Here is a 25,485-nt window from a genome sequence, read left to right as displayed (position 1 = left end):
GAGGAAGTGACGTAAGACCTCAGCCCGAGGTCCGCGCGGGTGTATACCCGCGGTGGTGCTGGGCAGCACCCGCATTAGTCCGAAGCAGCATGGCTCTCCTCTCTTTCCTCGTCCCGGTCTTGCTGGCCAGAAGCTGGGCTGAGATGAGCGCCGCGAATCCGGAGCTATCCTCGGGTACTGTCGCTCGCGGCAGGGCCGCAGGCGGGTGGGGAGGGGAAGGAGGGAGCCCCACCGGCCAGGAAGCCCCGCCCGGGGTGGGGGCCGCGCCCACGTCGGTCCTCGACGCCCGGCGGCTTCGGGTCCTAAGGGGGCGGCCGCCGGGAAGGTGACGCCGAGTCTCCGCGGTTTGCAGCCTTCAGTTCCCTTTTTCTGGCCTCTTCCGCGGTTGCCGAAACAAAACGCGTTCTCTTAATTCGATTTTAAATAAGTGAGTTACCTAGTGAGCAGTGGCACACCGTGGCCCCGAATCCTTAGACCTTCTTTCGCCCGCTGAGAATTATTAAAAGGCAGTTAAGCGGCCGTCTTACGTGCGAGTCTGCAAGTGGTTCGGGGCACGTACTCTCGAGTCCGTCTGTCAGGCAGTAGGTCTCTTGGCAGACCTCAGTTTCTTCTTTATCTCCGCCTGCTTAAAAGAGATTTCCCAGGAAACGTTTTTCTAAAGCTCAGTGTAGTGATAATTAGGAGCTCCGGTGAGATCAGTGAACTCTTTCTGCAAAAGGGGCAAACCTAGATTATCTGAAAGCGGGGCATTCTTGAGCGTTTCCTCTGTATGCGCGGTTAGCAGCTGCCTGGAAGGGGTCAGGGCGACCCCACCTCCTTTACCCTTGGCGAACTCTGGGTCTGCACCTGTGTATGACTTCCTCTGTGACACTTGTTAGATGCGGTGCCTTCATATCCCGCCCTCCTTTGGCTTGCTGTTTAGAAGCCAAGCAAACAAATAGTTGAGTCATTCCTTGGAAGAGACTTTGCGCCATTTGTGTTGGAAATGCAAAAATAACTTCAGTTTTTGCCATCAAGAATCCTGATGGTATAGCTAACAGCTATTGGGCACTGTTGTAAGTTCTTATCACCTCATTTCCCAGACGTCCTGTAAAGTAGATGCTGTTCTATCTCTCATTTATGGATGAGAAATTGAGGCATGGAATCTACTAAATTGCTGCTATTCACTGGGAAGCTTGGCAGTTGGGTTCCAGAGTCCGAAGTACTTAGTTCTGTCCTCTGCCATTACTAGGGCAAATTGGTCACCCATACGGGCAGTTACATCCATTATGATAAGAGCTAGAACTTAACATATAGTTTACTGGAAAGCAAGAGATGGGTGCCTGACTCAGCAGGGGAATCAGGAAAGATTTCACTGAGAAGGTGACCTCAGAGTTGGAGATGGAGGTGCAAAGAGACTTGTGTGTGCAGAGGAAGGGCTCTGATGCAGCAGGTTGAATTTGTGGAATAATTTAAGCATTTTGGGGTTCGATCCCTGGGTCAAGAAGGGAATGGCAACCCAGTCCAGTATTCTTGCCTGGAGAATTCCATGGACAGAGGAGCCTGGCGGGCTACAGTCTGTGGGGTCTCAAAAGAGATACTACTGAGCAACTAAACAACAACAGCAAAATTGTTGTTTAGGAACCAGTTGGTTGGTCGGAACCAATGAATGAAGTGCCTTGTCGTGTGTAACAGCAAAGGACAGAAACACAGCTTCGGCTCACTTCGACAAAAAGAGGAGTTTATTGGCTGAGACAGTCCAAACCAGAGTTAAAACAGAAATGTAGAGGTGTTGGCTGAACCGGAAACTCAAAGTGCCAAGACCCTCCATTTTTTATCACTGACTTTGGCTGTTTGCAGCCTTCTCTACTTGGCAGGAATCATGGATGTTGACAGGCTTTTGGATCTTGACATCTTGCAGCTTCCTCCACCCTGGCAAAACCCCAGAAGAATATTCCGATTTGCCCAGCTTGGGTCAGGTGCCAGCTATGGGAAGGGTACCGTTGCAGGTGGTAACAGTAGGAGAATCCCAGGAGGCAGAGCCATAATGTTGCTGAAAGAAGTACAGGTGCTGAGCCAACGAAATAACAGGCTCACTCTTGCTCAAATCAGTGAGCAGCCATGGGATTATTTTCAGGAGATCGGTGATTTTATCCAGGATCAGATACGCCGTTTAGAAAGACCATTCAACTTAGAGGATAGTTTTTAGATAGATTCAAAGGAGGGAGGCCACATAGGAGGCTGCTACTTGAGTCTGGGAGAAGACAGTGGTAAGTTTAAATGGAAAAGAAGAAATTAGAATACAGAGTCAGCATAACTTGGGGATGACTGGATGTGGGAAGAGAGAAAGACAGTGACTGAGGTTCCTGGCTAGGGCAGAACAAGAAGCCCTTCCTTCTGAGCCTGGAGCCCTCCTGGCCATGGGCCTCTTGTGACTACACAGTCCCTGTATCCTTGATGCCAGCCCTGGGAGGAAGATTGCCTACCTTTCTCCATAGGAAGGTCTGTGGCCGTCTGTACTTTAGGATTGTATAACCACAGGTGTCCGCTACCTTTTTCCAGTTTGTTCTTCCACTCTGGGTATTATCTGAAGAGCAGACCGCTTTAAAACAGGAGTGGGGCTCTTAACTCCCCTTCTCCACTTGATTATTAGCTGTTCATTCTCTGACTTTAGGTAATGCTCTGCGTGTGTTGAGAGTTTTCATTACTTTAGATTCTACATGTATTTCAGAGATGCAGAATACTTAAATCAGTGCATTTCAATTATATTTATTGGAGAGGGTATTAATTGTTTTCATTTTATTCTGATTCATGATTTATATGGGTTTTTGAAAGATCCACATTTTGGTTCTATACAAAAGAAAACCTAAAGAACTCAAGAGAAATAACCCCTTTAAAGACTGAGCTAAGTGGATAATTAATGGCTCCATTTTAATTGGACAAAGAATCAAAATGAAAGATGAGCCAGAATTAAATGAGTTCCTGACAAAAAGGAATCAGTTACTTGTAATTTTCTTATTAAGGGAGTGTCTTTGTTTTAGATTATCCCAATACTAGATATCCATTTCAATCATATCCATTCTAAATAAATAATTTAGTATATTGTTCAGATTTTTGGTGACTGTCTTGTAATTGTGATAGTATAATAAATTAGGCAAAATTACTTGAAGCAAATGATTATGAAACAGAAAACAATTATCTCCAGTTCTGTTTATATTTTTCCCCACTTTTAGTAAACTATCACAAGAATGCTTACACAGCTTTTATTAATTAAAACCAACGAAACTTTGCACACTGTCAAGTCTTTGAGTAGCTTCTCTAAGCTTTTTTTTTTTTGCGCGCCCCCCCCCCCGCCCCCCCCCGCTCTTTTCGGTAAAAAGATGTAAATGCCTCCCTTCTAGGATGGTTGTGGTGTTTAACTGAGATCATGCATAACAAAGTTGAGCTCATAGCTTGTCCAGTAAATGTTTCATATATGTTGGTAACTCATTCAATTATGTGCGTCATTTTCACAAATATATTTTTTAAATATTGCATTATTTTAGTTGTGAATGAGAAATTGTGTGAGCTTTAAAAACAAGCTCATCCAGATCAGTATGAGAAATTTAAGCTCTGTGACTAACTCCTTCCAACTTTTTCCCAGTCTTCCTAAGACTGAAAAGCCCTGTTTAATTTTTTCTGTTCCTAAACTGCTTCTCAACTTAGAGTGAATCAGCCCAAAAGAGAATTAGTCTTGAGAAATGAGTTCTCTCAGGGACTAGGTGGACCTGGTTCAAATAGAATTTTATTGGCATGCCAAGCAAACCCAACTAGACGAGATGGAATAAACAGGAACAATAATACAGCCCTGCATTTCAGGTCAGAAAAGTGGCTGGGAAGAAGTTTATTGGATAAGCCTTAATTTGGTTGTGGTTTCTGCAAAAGACCTGGGGGGGTTTAGTTCGTTACAAATTTAGTGTAAGCCACGATTTGCTGGAATCATCTCTTCAGAAAAGTATTTCGTTCACAGCAGTTACATTACTTCTGGGCCCTACATTTTAAGGAAGAGAGAGTGAGTGATAAAACCTGCAGACAGGAGGAAGAGAAGACTGCAGGGACACTAGAGGTCTTGACACAGCTAAGGAACTCTGGAAGGTGAAACAGACCTGAAATATTTTAATGAACTCGCTTGAACCCTTAGTTCTAACACCCTTTTTACGAAGGTACAAGGAAATAATAGAAGGAATTTTAAATAGGATAATTTTTCCTTTCGTTTCACAAAGTGATAGATAGGATTCCTTTCAAAGCCCCCCCCCCCCCAATATTTAAATGTTTCAGTTTTAAAACTTTTATGAACGCTTGAAACACCATGTGCAAGAATTCTTAAATGTCTTTATTCGGCTTAAATTTAAAGGATGGTGCTATCAATATTTGCTAAGAGAAGAAGTTGGAAAGCACTAAGAAAAAAGCTATTTTATCAGCATCGTAAAACCATTCAGTAGATAGATCATAATCATAAATATATTCTGAAAAGAATGCAGAAGTCTTAATGTTTTTCCCTTTTTCTGCCTGGATTTCTCATGCCATTTCTTGTTTTGCTGTGTAAGAAGAAGCCTTTGTGAAAATGTCCATAACCCCACATCTTTAACATGAGGAAGTTGTTAGATATTTTGATAAGTTGCTCACTCAGAAAAGAGTCTGGATGCTTTAAGTTAGAGAGTTTGTTTTTGAGTTGCAGTGTCAGATGACTTTGAATCCTCCAAAACAATTTACTCACTGGCCACTGTCTCCTTGACCTCTTTATGCTTCTCAGCCTGTCCTTCCCCGAGAGAGGTTGTGAGCAGATAGTCGAACGGTGTCTGTGGAGGGCAGAGCTGTGTTTTACATTTAGATGTACACAGCTTTTGGGGCTTTCCAGATGGCTCAGTGGTAAAGAATGCGCCTGCAGTGCAAGAGATGCCGATTTGATCCCTGGGTTGGAAAGATCCCCTGAAGGAGGAAATGGCAACCACTCCCGTATTCTTGCCTAGAATATCCTATGGACAGAGGAGCGTGGTGGGCCACAGTCCATGGGGTCGCAGAGTCAGATACGATTGACCATGCTCACACGCGCTCACACAGTTTTTTTTGTCTTTGAATGCTATTGTGTAAAAATCGGTGAACTGCTGTGACTGTCGGTCTTTCGGTCGAGGCACAGATGCTTTCAGAGGCTTCGGGATGGAGCATAGGAGGCTGCCCGCACCCCTGTAACTGTCCCTGCAGAGGAAATCTGGAGGTGTCTGTAATAGTTTGCTTCCCCCTCCGCTGCCTTTCCCAGCGATGATCATAGAGCTGTCCTAGCTGCTGGTTTAGGGGCTTCAGTGACACCTCTGTTGCCCCATCTAGCGGCAGGGCTTCAGCACGTGCTGAACTTCATTTGTCTTTTCTATCCTTTCCCTTGCTGTTTTTTCGTATCCTTGCTCCTTTTTTCATATCTTATCACCAGGAAACAGTCCATTGTAACCAGATCTCTCCTTTTTATCTGCGTTGTAATTAGAATGTTATGAAAAGTGATTCTTCTCTCATTTGTTTGGTTTTGTTTAATCTTCAGCTGCTAGTTCTAGAGGAGTTTGGAGAAGCAGATCTTAAAAAAAAGAGCTGAACTTGACTGTGGGTTATATGCAGATAATAATGCTACAAGTAACTTTGAACCCATTTCCAAAAACAACATGTGTTACAGAAAACTTCTGGGCATTTTTAAGAGGTGGGGAAATCTGTAAGATGATCTTATTTCATGAGATACTCCTTTAACTTCACACTCTTGCTATTTCTACACATATTTTTATTGACATAGAGTGCATTTATTATGAATAGAAGTTAGCTGTAAGCCTCAATTATTTTAAGCTGATTATGTAGTCATTTAAACTTTAGGTTACAAAATTCTGAAACTTAAGGAGAAAACTACTCATGTCTACTTTATCATGTGATTTTGGCAAAGATGACAAAAGCAGATGTCTGATCACCACATGGTTTCTCTTCTGGTAGCATTAAAACCACAGGTTACATCCTTTGATGTAAATATTCAAAAGTCTCTTCTATAATCTAGTAGTAATTTCTGTGTTTTAGAATCCATTGAAACCTGTTTTCCTACTACCTGTCTTGATTGCTTTGAAATCTGTGATTTAAGTCTTTGTCCTAGTCTAATCATGCCATGCTTTTACTTAAATTTTGGGAAATATTTGATTCACTCTAAAGACAAATGCAACAGAAGTCTACTGCTGTTTGTATTTCATAATGTATGATTCAGTAACCTCTTCTTAAATATAAATGCACTGTTTTATATTCTAGTATATAGTTTATTTCTATATGCCTTTTCCTCAAATGCAGAAACTAATTTCAGATTGGGTACATACATATTCCTACTGGGAATAATTTTTTAACAGGAACTTAAAAGGAAGTGAAGGACTTGTCTTTACTGGAAACTGTGAGAGGATCCTTGTTACATAGTGGCAGGAAATTTACCACCACCATCACCTTTAATAGCAGGGAAAGTGGGAAGTGTGCCTGGTGAGCCCAGTGACCTAGCAGAGGAAGTTTCCAGGCAGATTGAAGGTGCCGTGTCGTGTCTTTTTATTTCTTACTGTAAAGTACAAGATTAGAGAGAGTAATCAAGAGAAGGACTGTTAAAAGAAACCAGTACCTGATGGTTTGTAAATTCTCAGCTACTAACTGCAGTCACGAAATTAAAAGACACTTGCTCCTTGGAAGAAAAGCTATGACAAACCTAAGCAGTGTATTAAAAAGCAGAGACATCGCTTTGCCGACAAAGGTCAATATAGTCAAGGCTGTGGTTTCTCCAGCAGTCATGTATGGATGCGAGAGTTGGACCATAAAGAAGGCTGAGCACCAAAGAATTGATGCTTTTGAAGTGTGATGTTGGAGAAGACTCTTGAGAGTCCCTTGGACTGAAAGGAGATCAAACCAGTCAATCCTAAAGGAAATCAACCCTGAATTTTCATTGGGAGGACTGATGCTGAAGCTTCAATACGTTGGCCACCTGATGTGAGGAGCAGACTCATTGGAAAAGACCCTGATGCTGGGACAGATTGAAGGCAAAGGAGAGGGGGGTGACAGGATGAGATGGTTGGATGGCATCACCAACAATGGACCTGAGGTTTGAGCAAACTCAGGGAGATAGTGAAGGACAGGAAAGCCTGGAGTGCTGTAGTCCATGGAGTCACAAAAAGTTGGACACAACTTTGAGACTGAACAAAAGCAGCAAAAGATGTTAAAATTAAGAAATGGCATCTGAGGGATGTTCTGATTTATTATGAGTTTTCTTAGCATTAGGTTTCTTATGTAGTTGCAAAATTATGTGTGTGATTGATATTTGATATTAATGTTGAATTGACCCTAGAGGGGGATGCCTTTATTTCCTTCTCAACCATAGAGCATGAGCTGTTTGAGACAGGCTGCTTCATGAAGTTGAGGTGTGAACACACCGTGGAAGAAGGAGCCCAGCTGAGGAGGGCTCAGGCCACCCTGCTGTGTATGGCCACGGGAACTCGACTAACACCAGGGCTAAATCTGGCAAGTCCAGTGCTTCCTGACTACCTGTAAGAAAATTGCTTAGAGAACCAGCAATGATAGGTACCAAGAGCCATCAACGTTATTCCAGAAAGGAAAAGTAGAAAAATGCTGTCTGATCACTGGCTACAGGTCAGAGGGCATGTTGAGTATTTGAACATGAGACATCTTTCCAACTTCATAATCTCAACCTTTAGGTACAAATTGTTCTGCTACTTTGGTGAATAATATGGAAGTTAGAGATTTCGGCAGACACCAAGGCTATTTGCTGAGCAGGAAGTGTAAAACGTATTAGTTTATTAAAAGAAATTGTTTGCCTTTTGTTTTTTATTGAAGTATAGTTCATTTTCAGTATTAGTTTCAGGTGTATAACAGTGATTCAGTATTTTTAAATTATACTCCATTTAAAGTCATTAATATCAACTATATTCCTTGTGCTGTACAGTGTATTCTTGTAGCTTATTTATTTTAGACATAGTAGTTTGTGCCTCTTGGTCCCCTACTCCTCTTTTACTCCTACCACACCACTGGTAACCACTGGTTTGTTCTCTGTATTTGTGACCCTGTTTCTTTTTTGATACAGTCATCCATTTGTTTTTAGATTGCACATATAAGTGATAATATACAGTGTTTGTCTTTCTGTGACTTTTTTCACTAACCATAATACAGTTTAGGTCCAAACATGTTGCTGCAAATGGCAAAATCTCATGCATTTTTTGTGACTGAGTAATATTCCACTATGTATGTGTGTATATGTGTGTGTGTGTGTATATTATAGATACACAAACACCGTATCTTCTTTACGCATTCATCCATTGATGGGCACTTGAGTTGCTTCCATATATTGGCTTTTGTAAATAATGATGCTGTGAGCATTGGAGTACATGTATCTTTTCAAGTTAGTGTTTTTGTTTTCTTCAGATATATGTATATATCGAGGAGTGCAATTGTTGGACCATACGGTAGTTCTGTCTTTAGTTTTTGAGGAACTTTCATACGGTTCTCCATAGTGGCTGCACTGATTTACATTCCCTCCAACAGTGTGTACTAGAGTTTCCTTTTCCCCACATGCTTGCCAACATTTGTTATTTATCGACTTCGATGATAGCCATTCTGACAGGTGTGGGGTGGTTTTGTATTCCATTCTTTATTTAAATTAATTTTCCTCCTAAATAAAAATGATTCCTAAAATTATGATAAGGCAGGGTTTCTCAGTGTTTAGCACTGATGGTGTTTTGGGCTGCCAAAATGTGGAGGGCTGTCTTGTGTATTACAGGATATCAGCAACATCCCCAGCTTTTATCCCTTAGATGCGAGTAAAACCCCACCACCATGCCGTTAAGAGAACTGAACTGTCTCTAGACAGTGCCATATATCCCTAGGGGACATATCACCTCTTGTGGAAAACCACTGATATAAAGGGAAAAATAATGAAAAAGAGGGTGGGGGGTATGGCAATAGAATCACACTGTCCTTGAATGCTTCCTAGGTGGCTGAGCAGTAAAGAATCTGCCTGCCAGTACAGGAGACATGGGTTTGACCCCTGGGTCAGGAAGATCCCCTGGAGGAGGAAATGACAACCGACTCCAGGATTCTTGCCTGGAGAATCCCATGGACAGAGGAGCCTGAAGGGCTACAGCCCATGTGGTTGCAAAAAGTCAGACGTGACTTAGTGACTAAGCATGCAGGCACACACTGTATTTTTTTACCTAAATAACTCTTGATCTGTGTTCTGCTCTGAAACAATAATGCAGGTGCTAAATAATTGTAAATTAAGACAGTGTACCAGTTTGGCTTCAAATATTGGAATTTTTGTTTTGGGAAAAAATATAGTAGGTGTTTTCTTCAACAGTAAGCAAATATCCTATGTATGTAAAATTAACACCTCGCTTGACAGGTGAGGGATTCTGAAACAACTCTTTAGTAATATAGCAAGAAAAGAACCCAGATTTCTTAAGGTCCAACCCAGGGAATATATTTCTTATTAGAACAGTCTACTCGGTATAAAGCTACTGGGTATAGGGCTTCCCTACTGGCTCAGTGGTGACAAATCCTCCGGCACAGAAGATGCGGGTTTGATCCCTGGGTCAGGAAGATCCCCTGGAGGAGGAACTGGCAACCCACTCCAGTATTGCCTGAAAAATCCCATGGACAGAGGAGTCTGGCGGACTGCGGTCTATGGGGGTCACAAAAAGTCAGACACAACTTAGCAAATAAACAGTAAACAATTTGGTATAAATCTAAGTGATTATCATTATTATCTGGAATACATTTTTAAAAAGTGTAAACTTTTGGCTCTCTTTGAGGTTTTTAGGGTGACAAATTATGTTTGGAAGCCACTGCACCTGACCACATTGCTATTCATTTATTTATTTTAGCTGTACAAGCAAATCATGTTTGGTGGGGTTTTCTAGATAGGTAAGATTGAATGCTGTTACATTTCAGGTCATATTGCTAACACTGTACCTTCATGTTTGTTCACAAAGACAGGCAAGAAAGGAGGGAGAGAGAGAGAGAAAAGGAGGAAGGGAGGTGTGTGTTCAGTTTGCTGTGGGGTGGTGGACAATAACCATTTACACCCAGCAGGGGAAAAAATGGCAGCTTTTAATAACTAGATAATGGTTGTGGTAGAGTTTGGTTATAAGATGTTAAAGTAACTTCTGCCTATTTTCTTGTGTGACACTTGCACATCTTACCAACAGACATTTTCTAAAATGGTTTAAAAGAGCAAAGGCAGGAGGAAATATAGGGTATGTTTTGAAAAAAGTCCTGTACCCCTCAGAGAGCAAAATGCTGATGAAACTGGAATGCTTGATGGCCCTGTCAGGCAGCCGTTCGGTATCTATCACTGTGCTGGAGAGAAGGCAGTGAAGGTGTGTAACAGTGCTGAGTGGGGGGCTGAGAGCCCAGGGAGCACTTCAGAGTGAAAGTGACCCTCCCACTTGGGGCCGGTTCTTCTCTAGACATTGAATACAATCTTTGGTACCAGATATAGAAAATTCTAGTGATTAAACAAATTGAGGGTTAGTATTGCAGTGCAGTTATAATTGTGCAATTACTGATAAAAACTCCTAAAACATTCTAGGAATGTGTTGCTCATACTATATTACTATTTTTTTTAAGTCAATTGTGTTTTATTTCTACTGTGGTAAAATATGTGTAATGTAAAATTTGCCATTTTACTTATTATAAGCGTGCAGTCCAGTAGCATTAAGTACATTAACATTGTTGTAGAGCCAGCACTCCATCTCTAGAACTTTTCATGATCCCATATTGAAACTGTGTACCCATTAAACATTAACTCCCCATTGTCTTTTACCCCCCGCCCCGCCGCCCACCCCTGATAACCACCATTCTAGTCTCTGTCTCAATGTATTTGATTATTTTGTATGCTTCATTTTAGTGGAATCATACAGTATTTGTCCTTTTGTATTTGACTTATTTTGATTAGCATAAAGTCTTGAAGGATCATCCACATTGCAACAGGTATCAGAATCGTTGTGTCCCTTTGTAAGGCTGAGTAACATTCCATTATATGTATATGCCACATTTTTTATTGTGGTACTAACACTTAACATGAGATCTACACTCATAACAAAATTTTAAATACGGCAATTGTTGTTGTTCAGTCACTAAGTCGTGTACAACTCTTTTCAACCCCATGGACTGCATGCAGCACGCCAAGCTTAGCTGTCCTTCACTACCTTCTGGAGTTTGCTCAAACTCATGTCCATTGAGTCGGTGATGCCATCCAACCATCTCATCCTCTGCCCCTCCCTTCTCCTGCCTTCAGTCTTTCCCAGCATCAGAGTTTTTTCCAGTGAATCAGCTCTTCACATCAGATGGCTGAAGTATTGGAGCTTCAGCTTCAGCATCAGTCCTTTCAATGAATATTCAGGACTGATTTCCTGTAGGCTTGACTGGTTTAATCTTTCTGCTGTCCAAGGGACTCTCAAGAGTCTTCCTATAAGTAAACAATACAGTTTTGTTAATTATAGGCACAAGGGTATACAGCAGATATCTAGAACTTACTAATCTTGTATGCCTACTTTTATACCCATTGGACACCAGTTCCACATTTCCCCTTCCCTCCACCCCCTGGTAACCACCATTGTTCATACTATATTTGTGTGTCCCTTATATCACAATGTTGGTTCAGTAATTTAAAATGAATTAGAATGCTTCTGTACATTCTTCAATAAAATTAATTTTTAGAAATACTTAACTTAAATAAATTTACTATCCTGGTGAAATCTTCAAGTGCATATTTGGCTTCTTACATTAAGGTTTTGTAATGTTAATGTTTGTTGCTCACTATGATCTTTCTTACTTTTTGCATCTCTTGTAGTGCCACCACCAACCAATGTTACAATACAAGCCTACAACTTGAACACTGTTATATTTTGGGGCTACCCTATTACGCTACAGAGGCCTATGTTTACCGTACAAGTGATGAACTATGGGTGAGTGTCACTTTTATCTTTTTATATTTTTTGCCTAGGTCCTTGCACATCTCATAACTGATTCTTCCATCATCATTCCTTCCCATGTGGCAGAACTTCCTGAACTGCTTAACGACTTCCAGATGTAATAAGGATGCAAATTAGTTCTTTTCAGAATATTTCCTGCCTCTTCGTTGTTCTTCCTGTCAGATTTAAGGTAGAGGAGTAGGACTAACTTCTGACATGTTAAGGCATGACGAATGAAGCTTACAGTTCTGTTAAAAACAGCCAAGTCATCTTACTTCCTATAGTGTATGTATGAAGTAGAAAGAAAAATTTCAACAAAATTTTTGACAAGTGTCAGGAGTTATTATAATATGTTGGATTCTATAAGTTATGACTGTTAAATGGACTCTGCATTTGTTTAAAGAACAGATTTTTTTAAAATTACATGCGGAATGTGGTTTATAGAGGCCTTATTATGAATTGAGCCTCTTTATTATAAATGATTTTATAGATCTTCTAATCAAAGAGTAAATATTTCCCACTTTATCTCGCTTCTTCCTCCTGTCCTTACTCATCTCTGTCTGCCAGCTCCATGCCGTGAATGAACAGCAAGGCACAGACAAAGACGGTTTATGTGTTAACAGTAAAAGTTACCTTTGTGTTCTTTATTTTAGGGACGGGAAATGGATTGATGCCTGCAATACTTCCAATCATTCTTGTAATATCTTTTCTATAATTAATGATCCATCAAGTTCTCTCTGGGCTAGAGTTAAGGCCAGGGTTGGACAAGAAGAATCTGTCTATGCACAGTCCAAAGAATTTATTTTATGCAGAGAAGGTGAGTAGAATGTATACATGTCTGAATTTTAATTTCATTTGTGTCTTCTGTATATATTTGCTTTTATAAGCAGTTGCTAAAAATTACCACAATGCCCTCAGGAACATTTGGAGGAATTTAGGGAGTTCCTGTCTTCTCTTCGCCCAAGCCCCACAGAATAGGGCTGAGAGGTGCCCGTCACTTTGCCCTTCTCAACCGTTACACTCCCACCCCACGCAGGTATGGATCCGTGCTGTCCATTTGATCGCCACACTCGCTTCCCCTCTGTCTTCTGTCATTTCCTCCCCAGGTTCCATTCGCTGAGGACTGTGAGAACTGCTCTCAGTCTTCCCCTCAAGGCCTCTGGCAATGCAGCACATTAAATTTAACGTTTTTAATTTAACACATTAAAAATGTTACAGCTCTATAATCTCTTCAATCACAGTGATTTTTCAGTTCTTCATGCTTCTGACATCCCATTCCCATGATCTGCCTGATCTTCGTTGTCACCTCAAGCTCCAGACTCTTCAGCGCCCATTCTTCTTTCCTGGCTCACATCCTACCCTGTAGCTCTCATATCGCCGCCCATGAGTAAGAGAAGTCTGTAGTCAGCTGGTTCCTTCCCAGTCTTGTAGCTCTTTAATGCCTCGCCTTCTAGCTTCTCTTTCTTCCTTGTTCAGCTTCCATGCTTCATGACTTCAACCACTGCCTGAGTTCTGCTCCTTCCTTTTGGTTTGTGCTTACTTCATCTCTTCTAGAAGCCCTGCCTCTACCTGTCCTTGAAGTAGTTTCATTCCCCAGAGTCCACGCTTCTCCTGATAATTATACTATCTGTTATGTCAGATTTTTCCCACACAGGTTTATCAAGGTCATACTATGTGCCAGAAAGTATGCTAGGCCCTAAAAACAGACATAGTAGGTATGCAGTAAATATGTGAAGAATAGATAAATGGTTCACCTACAAAGTTCCAGACATCAAAGACTTAATAATAAACATTATGGAATCCGTGAATAGCTAGTTCTGATTTTCGTAGTAAAAATTAAATGTATTTTGCAAACTTGTATGGAGTCTTCATGCCACGTGTCCATAGGCACTGGAAATACAAAAAGTTTTGATGAGGATTCAAAGATAATTACAATGCCTTTTCTGAAATGTGTTTTAATAAGCATGTTCTGTTTTCTGTTTAATAATTTTTAATCTACAGAATCAAAGATAAAGGAAAGATAACTTCATAGAGCTTCTTTTATGTCAAGATTCATTAAGGACAGTTAAAATATATTCTAGGTGTTTGTGGAATGATTTAAATGCAGTCCTGCTTTAGATCAATAGCAACAAAAAGAGTAGGTTGGTGGATTGAGTTTGGTACTGTTAGGTAATATGCTGTGGATCACAGTTCCAAGGCTGATACAAATTGTACTTCTTTTTTGTTCTCCACCCCCTAGGGAAAGTTGGACCACCTAAACTGGGTATCAGAAAGAAAGAAAACCAAATCATTGTTGATATATTTCACCCTTTAATTACTGTAAATGGAAAAGAGCCAGAAGCTATGTATGATGATGAAAATGCTTGTTACACATTCACATACACTGTATTTGTGAGCGTCAATGGAAGTGAGGTATGTGTTTCTATCTCATCTTTTTCTACATTGAAATTTTCCTGTTGTTTGCATAAGTTGTTTTATATGTGGTAAGATGAAAGTAGAATGTTTATGAACATTCAGTCACGACTCATGGCTCATCAGTTTTAGTAAGAAAAAAAGAAATATATGTTGAAGGGAATCCGTACTGGAGTTAATCTTTAACACTGGCCCGGTGAAAACATTTTAAGTTTTTTCTTCGCCTCTTTTAACAGTGTGGTTCTAATCTAGACTATTATCCTGTGTATCTCCATTTCTCCACTGGTAAGGTAAGGATAGCTTTAATCCTTCCTTCCGCATTGGTAGTGACGTGAAGTAATACGAAGCTCTCGTTGGAATCCCTGTCTTTGAAAGAAGCAGCTACCAGGACTCCTGTAGGACATGATTACACCCCGGCACTGATGTGCAGACCCACTTTGACTAGAATTTTCCTGTCCCGGCCCCTCTCCACGGCACTGCCGGTCCTTACTTAACCGAGTTTGTCAAGCACATGCCTGCTGCCTTTTGGGCTCTCGGAGCAGCAGGGAGGCGGGCGGGGCGGCGGGGCGGGGCAGTAGTGATTTCCAGCGGGCAGCCGGGCCTCACGGGGAAGCGTTACTGGAGCCGGGCCTCGGGGAGTTAGGAGGTGAGCTCCTGGGTGTCCGCGGGGAGTGTTTCAGGCAGGGCCTGGCAGAGGCGCCCAGGCCCGTGACGGGGCGGCACGGCTGGGCAGGGCGCTGGGGCAGCGGGCGTTGGAGGGCTCGCTGGGGGCCGCTCCTCTTGAGGCGGCGGAGAGATCTGACTCCTTACCGAGTCGTCGTGCCTCGTGGAGAGATGTTAGGAGAAGGACACCTGATTGAGGTTGTGAGGCATCACTGTGGTTGCCCGCTGAGTTGTCTTTCTGAAGTGCGTATCTGACCACATTACCTCACTGCTTAAAACCCTGTAACAAGTCCCACTAGGTAGAAAATCGTGTCTAAGTTCTCTTCCGTGGCACGGCCCCCTTGCCTTCATGCCGTGGCCTCTTGCGTCCTTTCCGCTGCGTGTCCCCCCTGCTTTCAGCTTCGTTTTCGCGTGTGCTCTGCCGACCTGCTTGCTGTTCTTAGTCTCCTGCGGGTACCTTGCTCTCTGGCAGAACGCCCTTCTCCACCTTGGAGAATTTCTGTTTGTTCTTAAGTGTTCAGCCGGCAAACCAGCTCCGCTTCGAAGTCTTTTCTGACCCCATGGACTGTTTCCCCTTCTGTGGTCTGGTTAGTCCTCATTTCCTAGAGTGGGGCTCTCTCCTACAGTCCTCACCCTTCACTTACATTTCTTTCCGGTGTCTCTTGTACACTCTATCATGAGTTACTGGAAGTCAGGCACCACTTCTTACCTTTGTGTCCTCAGCCATAGCACAGTGATCCGGGCACGGTGGCTGGTTGAATGAATAATAAGCTCCCAGAGATCGCTTCAGTCCCGTCCATGTGTTACTGCTGAGAGGTGCTCCGGCAGGATGCCTGGGTTATTCTTCCTATGAGATGCTCATCTCTCTCACCAGTTAAGTTTCAGGCACTATAGAAATAGGACCAGTGAGCATTTGTTGGTTTGACAGCTAACACTGAACATTCCTGCTATTTGAGCTTTTATATTCATAATCTATATTTTAACTTTTAAATTTATGATCTCTCTAAAGAACATTTTAACGGATTTATGGCATCATGCATCATGCTGTGTTGAAGTAACAGATTGACTTACTGTTTGAATATCAACACTATTTTTAGACATGTCAGCACTCATCATGTCTATGTTTTTCTTGGAATGTTCGACCAGGATAAGTATGGTGATTTTTTTTTCCCCCAAATTAAAAGGTGCCATGCATTTTCTTTGTTTTCTTCTTCTGTCCAGACCACAGATAAAATGTACACAAAGGAAGAGGATTGTAACGAGACTCAATGCTTCTTAAACATTCCTGTGTCCTCGCTGAATTCTAAGTACTGTGTTTCAGCAGAAGGAGTCTCAGAATCATGGGATGTTACAACTGAGAAGTCTGAGGAACTTTGTATTACCTTTTCTGATGATAGCAACACAGAAGGTAAGTTGTTACCATTTTTTCCTAAATATAGGGTTTAGGTTTAGTCACTAAGTAGTGTTTGATTCCTTTGGGACCCTGTGGACTGAAGCCCAGCAGGCTCCTCTGTCCATGGGATTTCCCAGGCAAGAACACTGAAGTGGACATTCTCCAGGGGATATTCCCGACCCTGGGATCTAATACACATCTCCTGCATTGGCAGGTGCATTCTTTACCACTGAGTCAGCAGGGAAACCCAGTATAAGGAGTGATCACTAAAATGGTAATGTGAAAAAAGTTGATTTTTAATTTCAGTACATCTCTGCTCTTTTCAAAAAATATTTAGTAGTTCCATTCCTCAAAAGTTTAAAATCAAAAATAAGGCCATTTTTCAGTCTTAAAAGATACGGAACAACCAATTTAGAAAGCCTTGTGATGACCTTTGACCCAGGAAAGAAAAAATGTAACACATAAAGCTGTGTGCATAAATTTCTGCATTTCAGGATTATGGGTAAGGACATACATCAGTTTGTTACTTTAATATAGCAGGATGTTATATATTCATTAAAATATTCTTCCTGGGGACAGTAAGTTTATAAACTAAAAAGCAGGAATGTGCACTGACTAAAATTGTGTTACCTGTGAACTGGACAACCACTGAAAATTAACATCTAAAAATAAAGATTGGTTTAAATCATAGATTATGGGTCATTTTTATAACACATTTTTAAAATAAATGTTTTCATTTTATTATTATTTTCTTTAACAAGCATTCTCATTTGGCAGGTACCTTAACAAAACTTGGGGCTTATTTTGATGTTACAAAATTTAAACGTTCGTTATAGATAATCTTTAAAGTATAAAAAGCCAGAAGGAAAGAAAAGCTGTAATTTGGCCATCCAAATGAATACTGTTACTCACCGTTTGGTGGGGTTTTTTCCATCCTATTTTTTCTTTTTCTTTGTAGCCATGATCATACTATAGTACAAATACATCACAGTATATGAGGCTTCCCAGGTGACTCAGTGGTAAAGAATCTGCCTGCTAGTACAGAAGACACAGGAGACGTGGGTTTGGCCCTGGGTCAGGAAGATCTTCTGGAGTAGGAAATGGCAACCCACTCCAGTATTCTTGGCTGGAAAATCCCATGGACAGAGGAGCTTGGCGGACTATATATAGTCCGTGGGGTCACAAAGAGTTGGACACAACAGATGCACACATGCTAAGCATATGCTATAAATATTTTTTCATTTTATTTTACATACTTTATTAATAGTATTTTTAATATCTTTAAAACATTTTATTATGAAGATCATATTTGAAGTGAAGTGAAGTGAAAGTCGCTCAGTCGTGTCCAACTCTTTGCGAACCCATGGCCTATACAGTCTGTGGAATTCTCCAGGCCAGAATAGTGGAGTGGGTAGCCTTTCCCTTCCCCAGGGGATCTTCCCAACCCAGGTATCTAACCCAGGTCTCCCACATTGCAGGCATATTCTTTACCAGCTGAGCCACAAGGGAAGCCCAAAGATCATATTTAATGTTTCTCAGTTTTTGGATTACCTTGTCAGTTTGTTTTTATAAATCATACTTTGATGACTGTCTTTGGGTGGGTGGGTGTGTGTGTGTGTGTGTGTGTGTATTTTACGTTGTTCAAGTGTTTTTAGAATATATTTCCTAGGTTAAAAATATACAAAAAATGTTGCAAATTTCTTTTCAAAGAATGAAAATCTAGCCTGAAGAATCAGACCAAACACTGAATGAATACTGAAAACTTTTAGGCCATCATGTGAGGATTTCAAATAGATAACTTAAAATGATGCAGTGCATTTAATATCTGTTTGTGTTACGCTGTTTTGAGTAAGAAAATGCATAAAATTTGAAGTAATGCAAATACCCCAGATTTATTTTAAGAAAGAGAAATCCTGAGTCACACACCGGACTGACAGGTGGTGCCCAGTGGCACCTCCGTGGCTCATACGCAGGCAGCCTTCTCTGCCTGTCCGCGCCAGTGCTTCTGAGCAGGGAGCTGTGTTGCTTATGTGGTTATTTTATCTTTTCCTATTGTAAAAAATGTTTTCGTGTCCTCTAACGGGTGTGATACAGGCATGTATTTTAGTAACTTCCAGAGTTACTCTTTTTAGTTTCTTGTTGGAGTATGACTGCTGTTAGTTTCTGCGGTACAACATGGAATGAGCCACGTGTGTGCATATATCCGCCCCCCACCCTGCCCCCGTCCCGCCCAGGCAGGTCATCACAGGGCATCAGGCTGAGCTTCCTGTGCCGTATGGCAGGTTCCCACCGGCTGTCTGTCTCACACATGGCCTGTGTATGCCAGTCCGACTCTCCCAGTCTGTCCCACCCGCTCCCCTCCACGTCCGCATGTCTGTTCTCCACGTCTTCATCTCTCTTCCTACTGTGGAAATAGGTTCATCTGTACCATTTTTCTAGATCCCACATACATGCGTTAACATACAATCCTTGTTGTTCTGACTGCACTCTACATGACACATTCTAGTTCCATCCACATCTCTACAAATTACCCAAGTTCATTCCTTTTTTATGGCCGAGTAATATTCCATTGTAACTGCTTACCACATCTTTATCCATTCCTCTGTTGATGGACATATAGATTGTTCCTGTGTCCTGGCTATTGTAAATAGTGCTGCAGTCAACATTGGGGTACACATGTCCTTTTTTTAAATTTTTTTGTTTTTTTTAATTGAAGGATAATTGCTGTATGGAATTTTGTTGTTTTCCGCCCAACCTCAGCATGAATCAGCCACAGGTATACCTAAGTCCCTTCCCTCTTGAACCTCTCCCCCGTCTCCCTCCCCATCACACCCGTCTGGGTTGATACGGAGCCCCTGTTTGAGTTTCCTGAGCCATACAGCAAATACCCACTGGCTCTCTATTTTACATACGGCAATATAAGTTTCCATGTTACTCTGTCCATACGTCTCACTTTTGAATTACGGTCTTTCAGGGTATATGCCCAGTAGTGGAATCGCTGGGTTGTATGGTAGTTCTGTTTTTAAGGAACCTCCATACTGTTTGCCACAGTAACTGTATCGGTTAACATTCCCACCAACAGTGCAAGAGGGTTCCCTTTTCTCCACGTGCTCCCCAGCATTTATTGTTTGAGAATTTTTTGATGATGGCCATTCTCACTGGTGCGAGGTGATAACCTCATTGTAGTTTTGATTTACATTTCTCTTACAATTAGTGATGTTGAGCATCTTTTCTTGTGCTCTTGACCACCTGTATGTCTTTGGAGAAATGTCTGTTTAGGTCTTCCACCCATTTTTTGATTGAGCTGTTTTGGGTTTTTTTTTTAGATTTTGAGTTCCATGAGCTGTTTATATATTTTAGAGATTAATCCTTTTTCCTTTGCTTTGCAAATATTTTGTGCCTTTCTATCTTTCTGTCTTGTTTATGGTTTCCTTTGCCATACAGAAGCTTTTAAGTTTCATTAGGTCCCATGTGTTTATTTTTGTTTCTATTTTCATTACTCTAGGAGATGGGTCAAAAAAGATCTTGCTGTCAGAGTTATTATTTCAAAGAAGTAACTTTGGAATAGAAATTAAAGGTAATAAAATGCTGTGAAGGATGGCAAACACCACCACAGCATGTAGAGCACTGTTAATTTGAAGAGAGGACCAGAAAAAAAAATTGAAGATTGTGCTGTGAAAATACAAAACAGCATCAGAGAAAAATATGCAGTCGTGATTACAGGTGTTTATACTCAGAAACAAACCTTCCCTGTTTTATATTGTTATTTATATCTGGTTTACATTCAAAGGGACTTTATTCATGTACAGCTTGCCTGTATCTGTATGTGTTTGTGTCCATCTGTGTATTTTATTAAGTTTTTGTAATCTTTAACTAAATAATAAAATGTAACAATTCAGAAGAGTGGGACTAAAAGACATTCAGTTTGTTTTAAGAGTTACAGACATTGCCAGAGTTTATTTCTAAAGAGATATATTTAAATTTTTTTTGTTCTTTTTGCCTTTTCAACTGAGAGAAACACCCTGTATTGGGGGCTGTAAGGAAATTGTTATGAAAAAGTCATTTTAGCCACACTGTATGACAGTATAGTTGCAGAAAGTTTAGAATCTGAAAGCTGGGAAGAATCCCATGTTGATACCTTGGACAGGTACTTAATTTTTTACTCATGTCTTCTGACTTCTGTGTCAGTGTTCTTTAAAACTCTGACCATATTAATTACCGGATATGTAAATCCACTGCGACTCTCTAACTATTTGATGGATCTAGCACTGTTTGATTACAATTCTAATTTGTGATTTTTTTCCCTTTTCGTAGATCCTGTTTGGATTCCTATTGTTGCTGCTTTAGTTCTCTTTCTTGTATTTGCTCTGGTAGTTGCATGTTGTATCTTTAAGAAGCTGAATCCAATTAAGCCAGAAGGCACCAAGTTACCCAAATCCTTGGTAATATATTTAGATATTTTTTCCTTTATTTATTTATAGTTGGCTCTTGAACAACATGGATTTGCACTACACAGGGCCACGTCAGTATTTTTTTTAGTGAATATATTGGAAATTTTTTTGGAGATTAGTGACAGTTTGAAAAAAACTCACCATATAGCCTAGAAGTATTGAAAAACTTAAGTGAAAAAATGTATAAAATGCATGTAAATATAATACACAGGGTATGTGTTAATCGACCATTTATGTTATTGGTAGGTTCTGGCCAATAGCAGACTCTTAGTAGTTAAGTTTTTAGAGTCAAAAGTCACATGTAGATTTTCTGACTGCAAGAGAGGCTCAATGCGCCTCACCCTTGTATTGCTCAAGGGTGAACTGGATCCTAAAATGTTAATTTAAACCTTTTCGATAATTCTTTGAATTTGTTTTTTAAAGTAGAATGATGCTCAGCTGCTCACCTATCATAAATCACTCAATCTCCCACATACCCAAAACCACTTATTTTTTTAACTATGCACCGGGTGCTTTTTTATGTGAGGGACAGAGGCATAGTTAGGCCTAAGTGTTCAGGAGCTTAAAGTCAAGTGGGAAAAGATACGGACTCAGTGGTTGTCCAGTGCGATCTGAGGTTCGAAGATGGAGCTTTAGGTACATGCCAGTGAGGACTTGGTCCGTCTTTGCGGGGTTGGGTTAGTCATGGCTTCTCCAGGGGCAGTTATAGCTAAGCAGTCTTGAGAGGCAGAGAGGAGTTCATCCGGTGTGTGCTGAGGCCCACTGTCAGTAAGCTGTGGCTTTCGAAAACCTGTGAATACAGAAATGCTTCATGGTAATTGAAGTGTAGAAGGAAAGATGACCAACAGTGAGTCTAAACTAGAAGGTTGACATTTCAATGCCTAACATTTAAAAGTATGATGAAAAGAACATTTAAAGGTGTCAGAATGATAACTATTTAAGTCAAATATGACAGGAATCATACCTGTGATATGTAAAGGGCATGTTTAAATTTGTTATGGAAACACTGTCTTTAAGTAGAGGGGATAAGAATTGTCAACAGTTAGCAGACAATTCACATATGAATTATTAACTACTAGTGGTTAAGCACAAATGAAGCTAGCAGTATGCTATTTTACACCTACTAGAGAAGGAAAAATAAACCTGAATATCCATTAGTCCCTTGTAATAAAAGTAGTGTATGCTGGCAAAAAAAGAAATTTTAGCCCTGAGGAGTTGATACGTATGCATTGGGTGTACAAAGTAGCAGCATCCTAAGCATGCCACACTCTAAAAAATTAATCCTTAAAAAGATAGTTTCATAATAAAAAGATGTATAAAAATATTAACTTCAGCATGTTCTATAAATGGTAAAAGTTCGAACACCTTAACACTTAGTATTAGATAAATGATTTCATCGTCAGTATAAAATTATTGACCCTATGAAAATTGGACTATAAAGACAAATGGTGAAACATTACATAGAATAAGTAACTGTACTCTTACTACAAATGTAATGTGCGTGCTTGTCTAAGGTAGCACACAAAAAGCAACATATGTTGGTGAGATAGTGACTTTCTAAAAACTTGTTTTTAATCTTAATGGTGTTTCCATTAAAAAGAAAGAAAAGGCAATTATCAGACTCTAGTCCACTGTTATCCTAAATATGCCAATGAGTGATACACTTAGTTACCCTCTACCCCTTTTAGACCTTTTTTAAAATTTTTTTTTGAGGATAAGCACTAACTTTAATAATTTATTATTTTTAATCACTGATTTCTCTTCCCTTAGCTGTCTGTGGTGAAAAATGCCTCTTCAGAGGCAAGATTGGACTCAAAAGTTATATCACCCATCACCTACCAGCCAATTACCGTAGAAAATGAGCAGCTGTCCCCAGGGACCATTTCAAGCGTGCACACTGAGGACGATCCTGGAAAAGTGGAACACGGAGACCTTTCTAGTGAAGTGGAAGTGGTGACCATTGAGGAAAATATTTCTGACTTGGTCCCGTGTAGCCCTCTGACCCCAGAGAGGGAGGGTTCTATCCACGCAAACAGCAGCCAGTCTGAGCCCTGCAGCATCACTCTGAATGCCTATCACTCCAGAAACGGCTCTGATAGCGGCCTGGTGGTGTCGGACAACTGCTCCAGCTCAGAGTTTCCCCCAAGTAATAAAACTGAAGTGAAGACTGAAGGACAAGACTTCCTAACGCTGAGAAACACCACCACCTCCTTTGGTTATGATAAACCACATGTGTTAGTGGACCTGCTTGTGGATGAAGGTGGTAAAGAGTCCTTGATTGGTTATAGACTTACAGCAGACTCCAGAGAGTTTTCATGAGATCAACCAAGGTCACAGACTGGGAAGGATCTGCTTTTCCTGAGGAGCTTTTCTACTTATATTCCGTGAACAGATCCATGATTTCAGAAATTGTGCCATCTTGATAGAAATCAGATGGAGTGTCATGGTTTAGATAAAAGTGTAAATAGCCTGTTTGGACTTGTCACTTTTGGTCTGAAAACTGCAGTCTCTTTAAAAAAGAAAAAGCCATTGTCACATGTGAACCTTTGCATCTACATGTTAATAGTAAACATAAGCCTGCTTCCTATAGTGTTAACTCTGGGGTCCTTTCTAACCACTTTGGGAGATGATAAGAATTGTTTTTCTTTTCGTGCCTCAGCATGGTATTTGTTTTTGGAAGTCTATGTATATACTTTCAGGAGAAAAACGCACTTAAAATTGCATTGAAATCAATAGTATTAAATAGAATGTATAAGTAAAAACATGTATGTATATTTTTATGAAATGTTATAGGGATTTTTTTAATAACTTTTTAAATAACTTTAAAATTCATTTTTGTTTTCATTTATTCTGAGATGTGTTTTATTCATTCGCTTGTTTCTATCCATTAATATTATAGAATCATTTTCTAATTATTCATATCTTTAAAACCATCCTAAAAATAGCCTAATCTTTAAAAATGGTCCTTTTGTATCTATATCTTAATATTTAGCAATCAGTGTGCAGAACACGCACAAGGAAAACCAAAAGTTTATATTACACAGAAGTTTGGGGAATTACTAAGAGGATAGGAATTTTAAGACTCAAATTAATTAACTCACCCCCAAAAATGTTAAATGCAAATTACATGAGTAAGTTAACAAGGCATGGAAAAAGCATATTTCTTCTCACATGAAAGTGCAAATTAGGTTGTGGAGGGCTCCCTGCCTCACCCAGCTCAGGCCTCTGCTCACGAGTCACCTGCTGAGGCAGGCCCTCCCCACCTCCACTGGCGGCAGCACCTCACCGCCAAGCTCTCACCCTGCCCCCTGCTGACCCTTGCCTGAGAAAGCAAGTCGTGTGTCTGCCTCCACATGTAGATGCTAGGATGTCGGCTCTCTTGAGAGGAAGAATTTTCTAATCCCCTGTCATATTTCCAGAATTTAGTGTTGTAGCCACGCGTTCTGGGAAACAAACTCATTCAGAAGGACAATGCAGATAGTGGAGTGCAGTTTATTACATCGGCGGGCCCAAGGCAGTCTCCTCTTAGCCAAGGACCCCAACCAGCATTTGTGAAAATCTTTTATACCCCATGTGTACATGTCCAAACCCACCACCCCAAATTGCTTGAGAGTTACATAAACTAAGGAAGGGTAAATAAAATCCCAATAACCCCATCACTCATGTGCCATGTGCTCAGACAGTTAAACAATTAGCCAATAATCAATAAGCCCAAGGTTACACTCCAATAGGTACAGAAAAATTTATGGCCTGTCTGGAGGAAGGGGTGATTAGTGTATGTGTTCTCTTAGGCGATGAGTAACCTGGATACGATCTTCAAGATTCCCCTGTCCGGAGGGAGACTTACCCTTCTATTGTCGTTTCCATAGACACTAAACCCAGAGTTCAGAGTCCACTGGAGAGGTGGCTGAGCGTGATCAGCATGAACAGGCCTAAGATGGAGTCCAGGCCCTATGAAGTCCTTCTTCATTAGGACAGTGCCTGCAAGTGTTACAGCAAGTGTTCAGTAAATACTTGATGAAATGAGTTGTCTACACAATCACTTCTATTTGGCTTATGATTATGTCCATGTCAGTTTTACTCCTTTTGCAGCAAAATGTGTGTGTGTGTGTGTTGTGTGTGTGTGTATATAGAGAGAAGTGGTCTGTTTTTGTGATTCCAGAAAAATCTGAAAACTTTTTGCAAAATCACAAATTCTTGCAAGCAAGAACTGAGTCAAAATCTGGAATAAACGTGTGGGATTAAAGTCATGATAAGCTAGACACGTTACAAAACTAACATAACTTCTTTTTTCATATAATTTTATTTATTTTTGGCTGTGCTGCATCTTTGCTGCTGTACTCGGGCTTTATCTAGTTGAGGTGAGCAGGGGCTACTCTTTATTGCACTGCTTCTCATTGCTGTGGCTTCTCTTGTGGAGCTTGGGCTCTAGGCATGCAGGCCTCAGTATTTGTGGCATATAGACACAGTAGTTGCAGCATTCAAGCTCTAGAACTTGGGCTCAATAGTTGTGGTGCCTCAACTTTGTTGCTGCATAGCAAGTGGGATCTTCCCAGACCAGGGATCGAACCTG

At 40.7% G+C, this 25,485-nt stretch overlaps 1 protein-coding gene across 2 annotated transcripts; it reads left to right on the top strand.

The window, feature by feature from the left end:
* IFNGR1 (interferon gamma receptor 1) lies at positions 1 to 23,760 on the top strand. Of its 2 annotated transcripts, XM_043888265.1 has the most exons (8): positions 30 to 174; positions 11,873 to 11,987; positions 12,647 to 12,810; positions 14,233 to 14,405; positions 16,290 to 16,476; positions 19,967 to 20,038; positions 20,776 to 20,903; positions 22,683 to 23,760. In XM_043888265.1, the coding sequence occupies exons 1-8, from the start codon at positions 90 to 92 to the stop codon at positions 23,229 to 23,231; spliced, it is 1,473 nt and encodes a 490-aa protein (XP_043744200.1). In that variant the 5' UTR covers positions 30 to 89; the 3' UTR covers positions 23,232 to 23,760. The 2 variants fall into 2 exon arrangements, with proteins under 2 accessions (XP_043744199.1, XP_043744200.1); XM_043888264.1 differs by lacking the exon at positions 19,967 to 20,038 and having other exon boundaries at positions 1 to 174.
* Positions 23,761 to 25,485: the final 1,725 nt, after the last annotated feature.

Source organism: Cervus elaphus, chromosome 26 (genome assembly GCF_910594005.1).
Source record: "Cervus elaphus chromosome 26, mCerEla1.1, whole genome shotgun sequence".
NCBI classification, from domain to species: Eukaryota; Metazoa; Chordata; class Mammalia; order Artiodactyla; family Cervidae; genus Cervus; species Cervus elaphus.
Note: the sequence above shows the minus strand (reverse complement) of the source record. Positions and strands in the feature narration are given on the sequence as shown.

Excerpts from the sequence above, each read along its gene's own strand:
- IFNGR1 (XM_043888265.1), top strand. The coding sequence starts at position 90 with ATGGCTCTCCTCTCTTTCCTCGTCCCGGTCTTGCTGGCCAGAAGCTGG. Across the intron at positions 16,477-19,966 it reads TGATGATAGCAACACAGAAG|GAGATGGGTCAAAAAAGATC; the intron begins GTAAGTTGTTAC and ends TCATTACTCTAG. Across the intron at positions 20,904-22,682 it reads CCAAGTTACCCAAATCCTTG|CTGTCTGTGGTGAAAAATGC; the intron begins GTAATATATTTA and ends CTCTTCCCTTAG.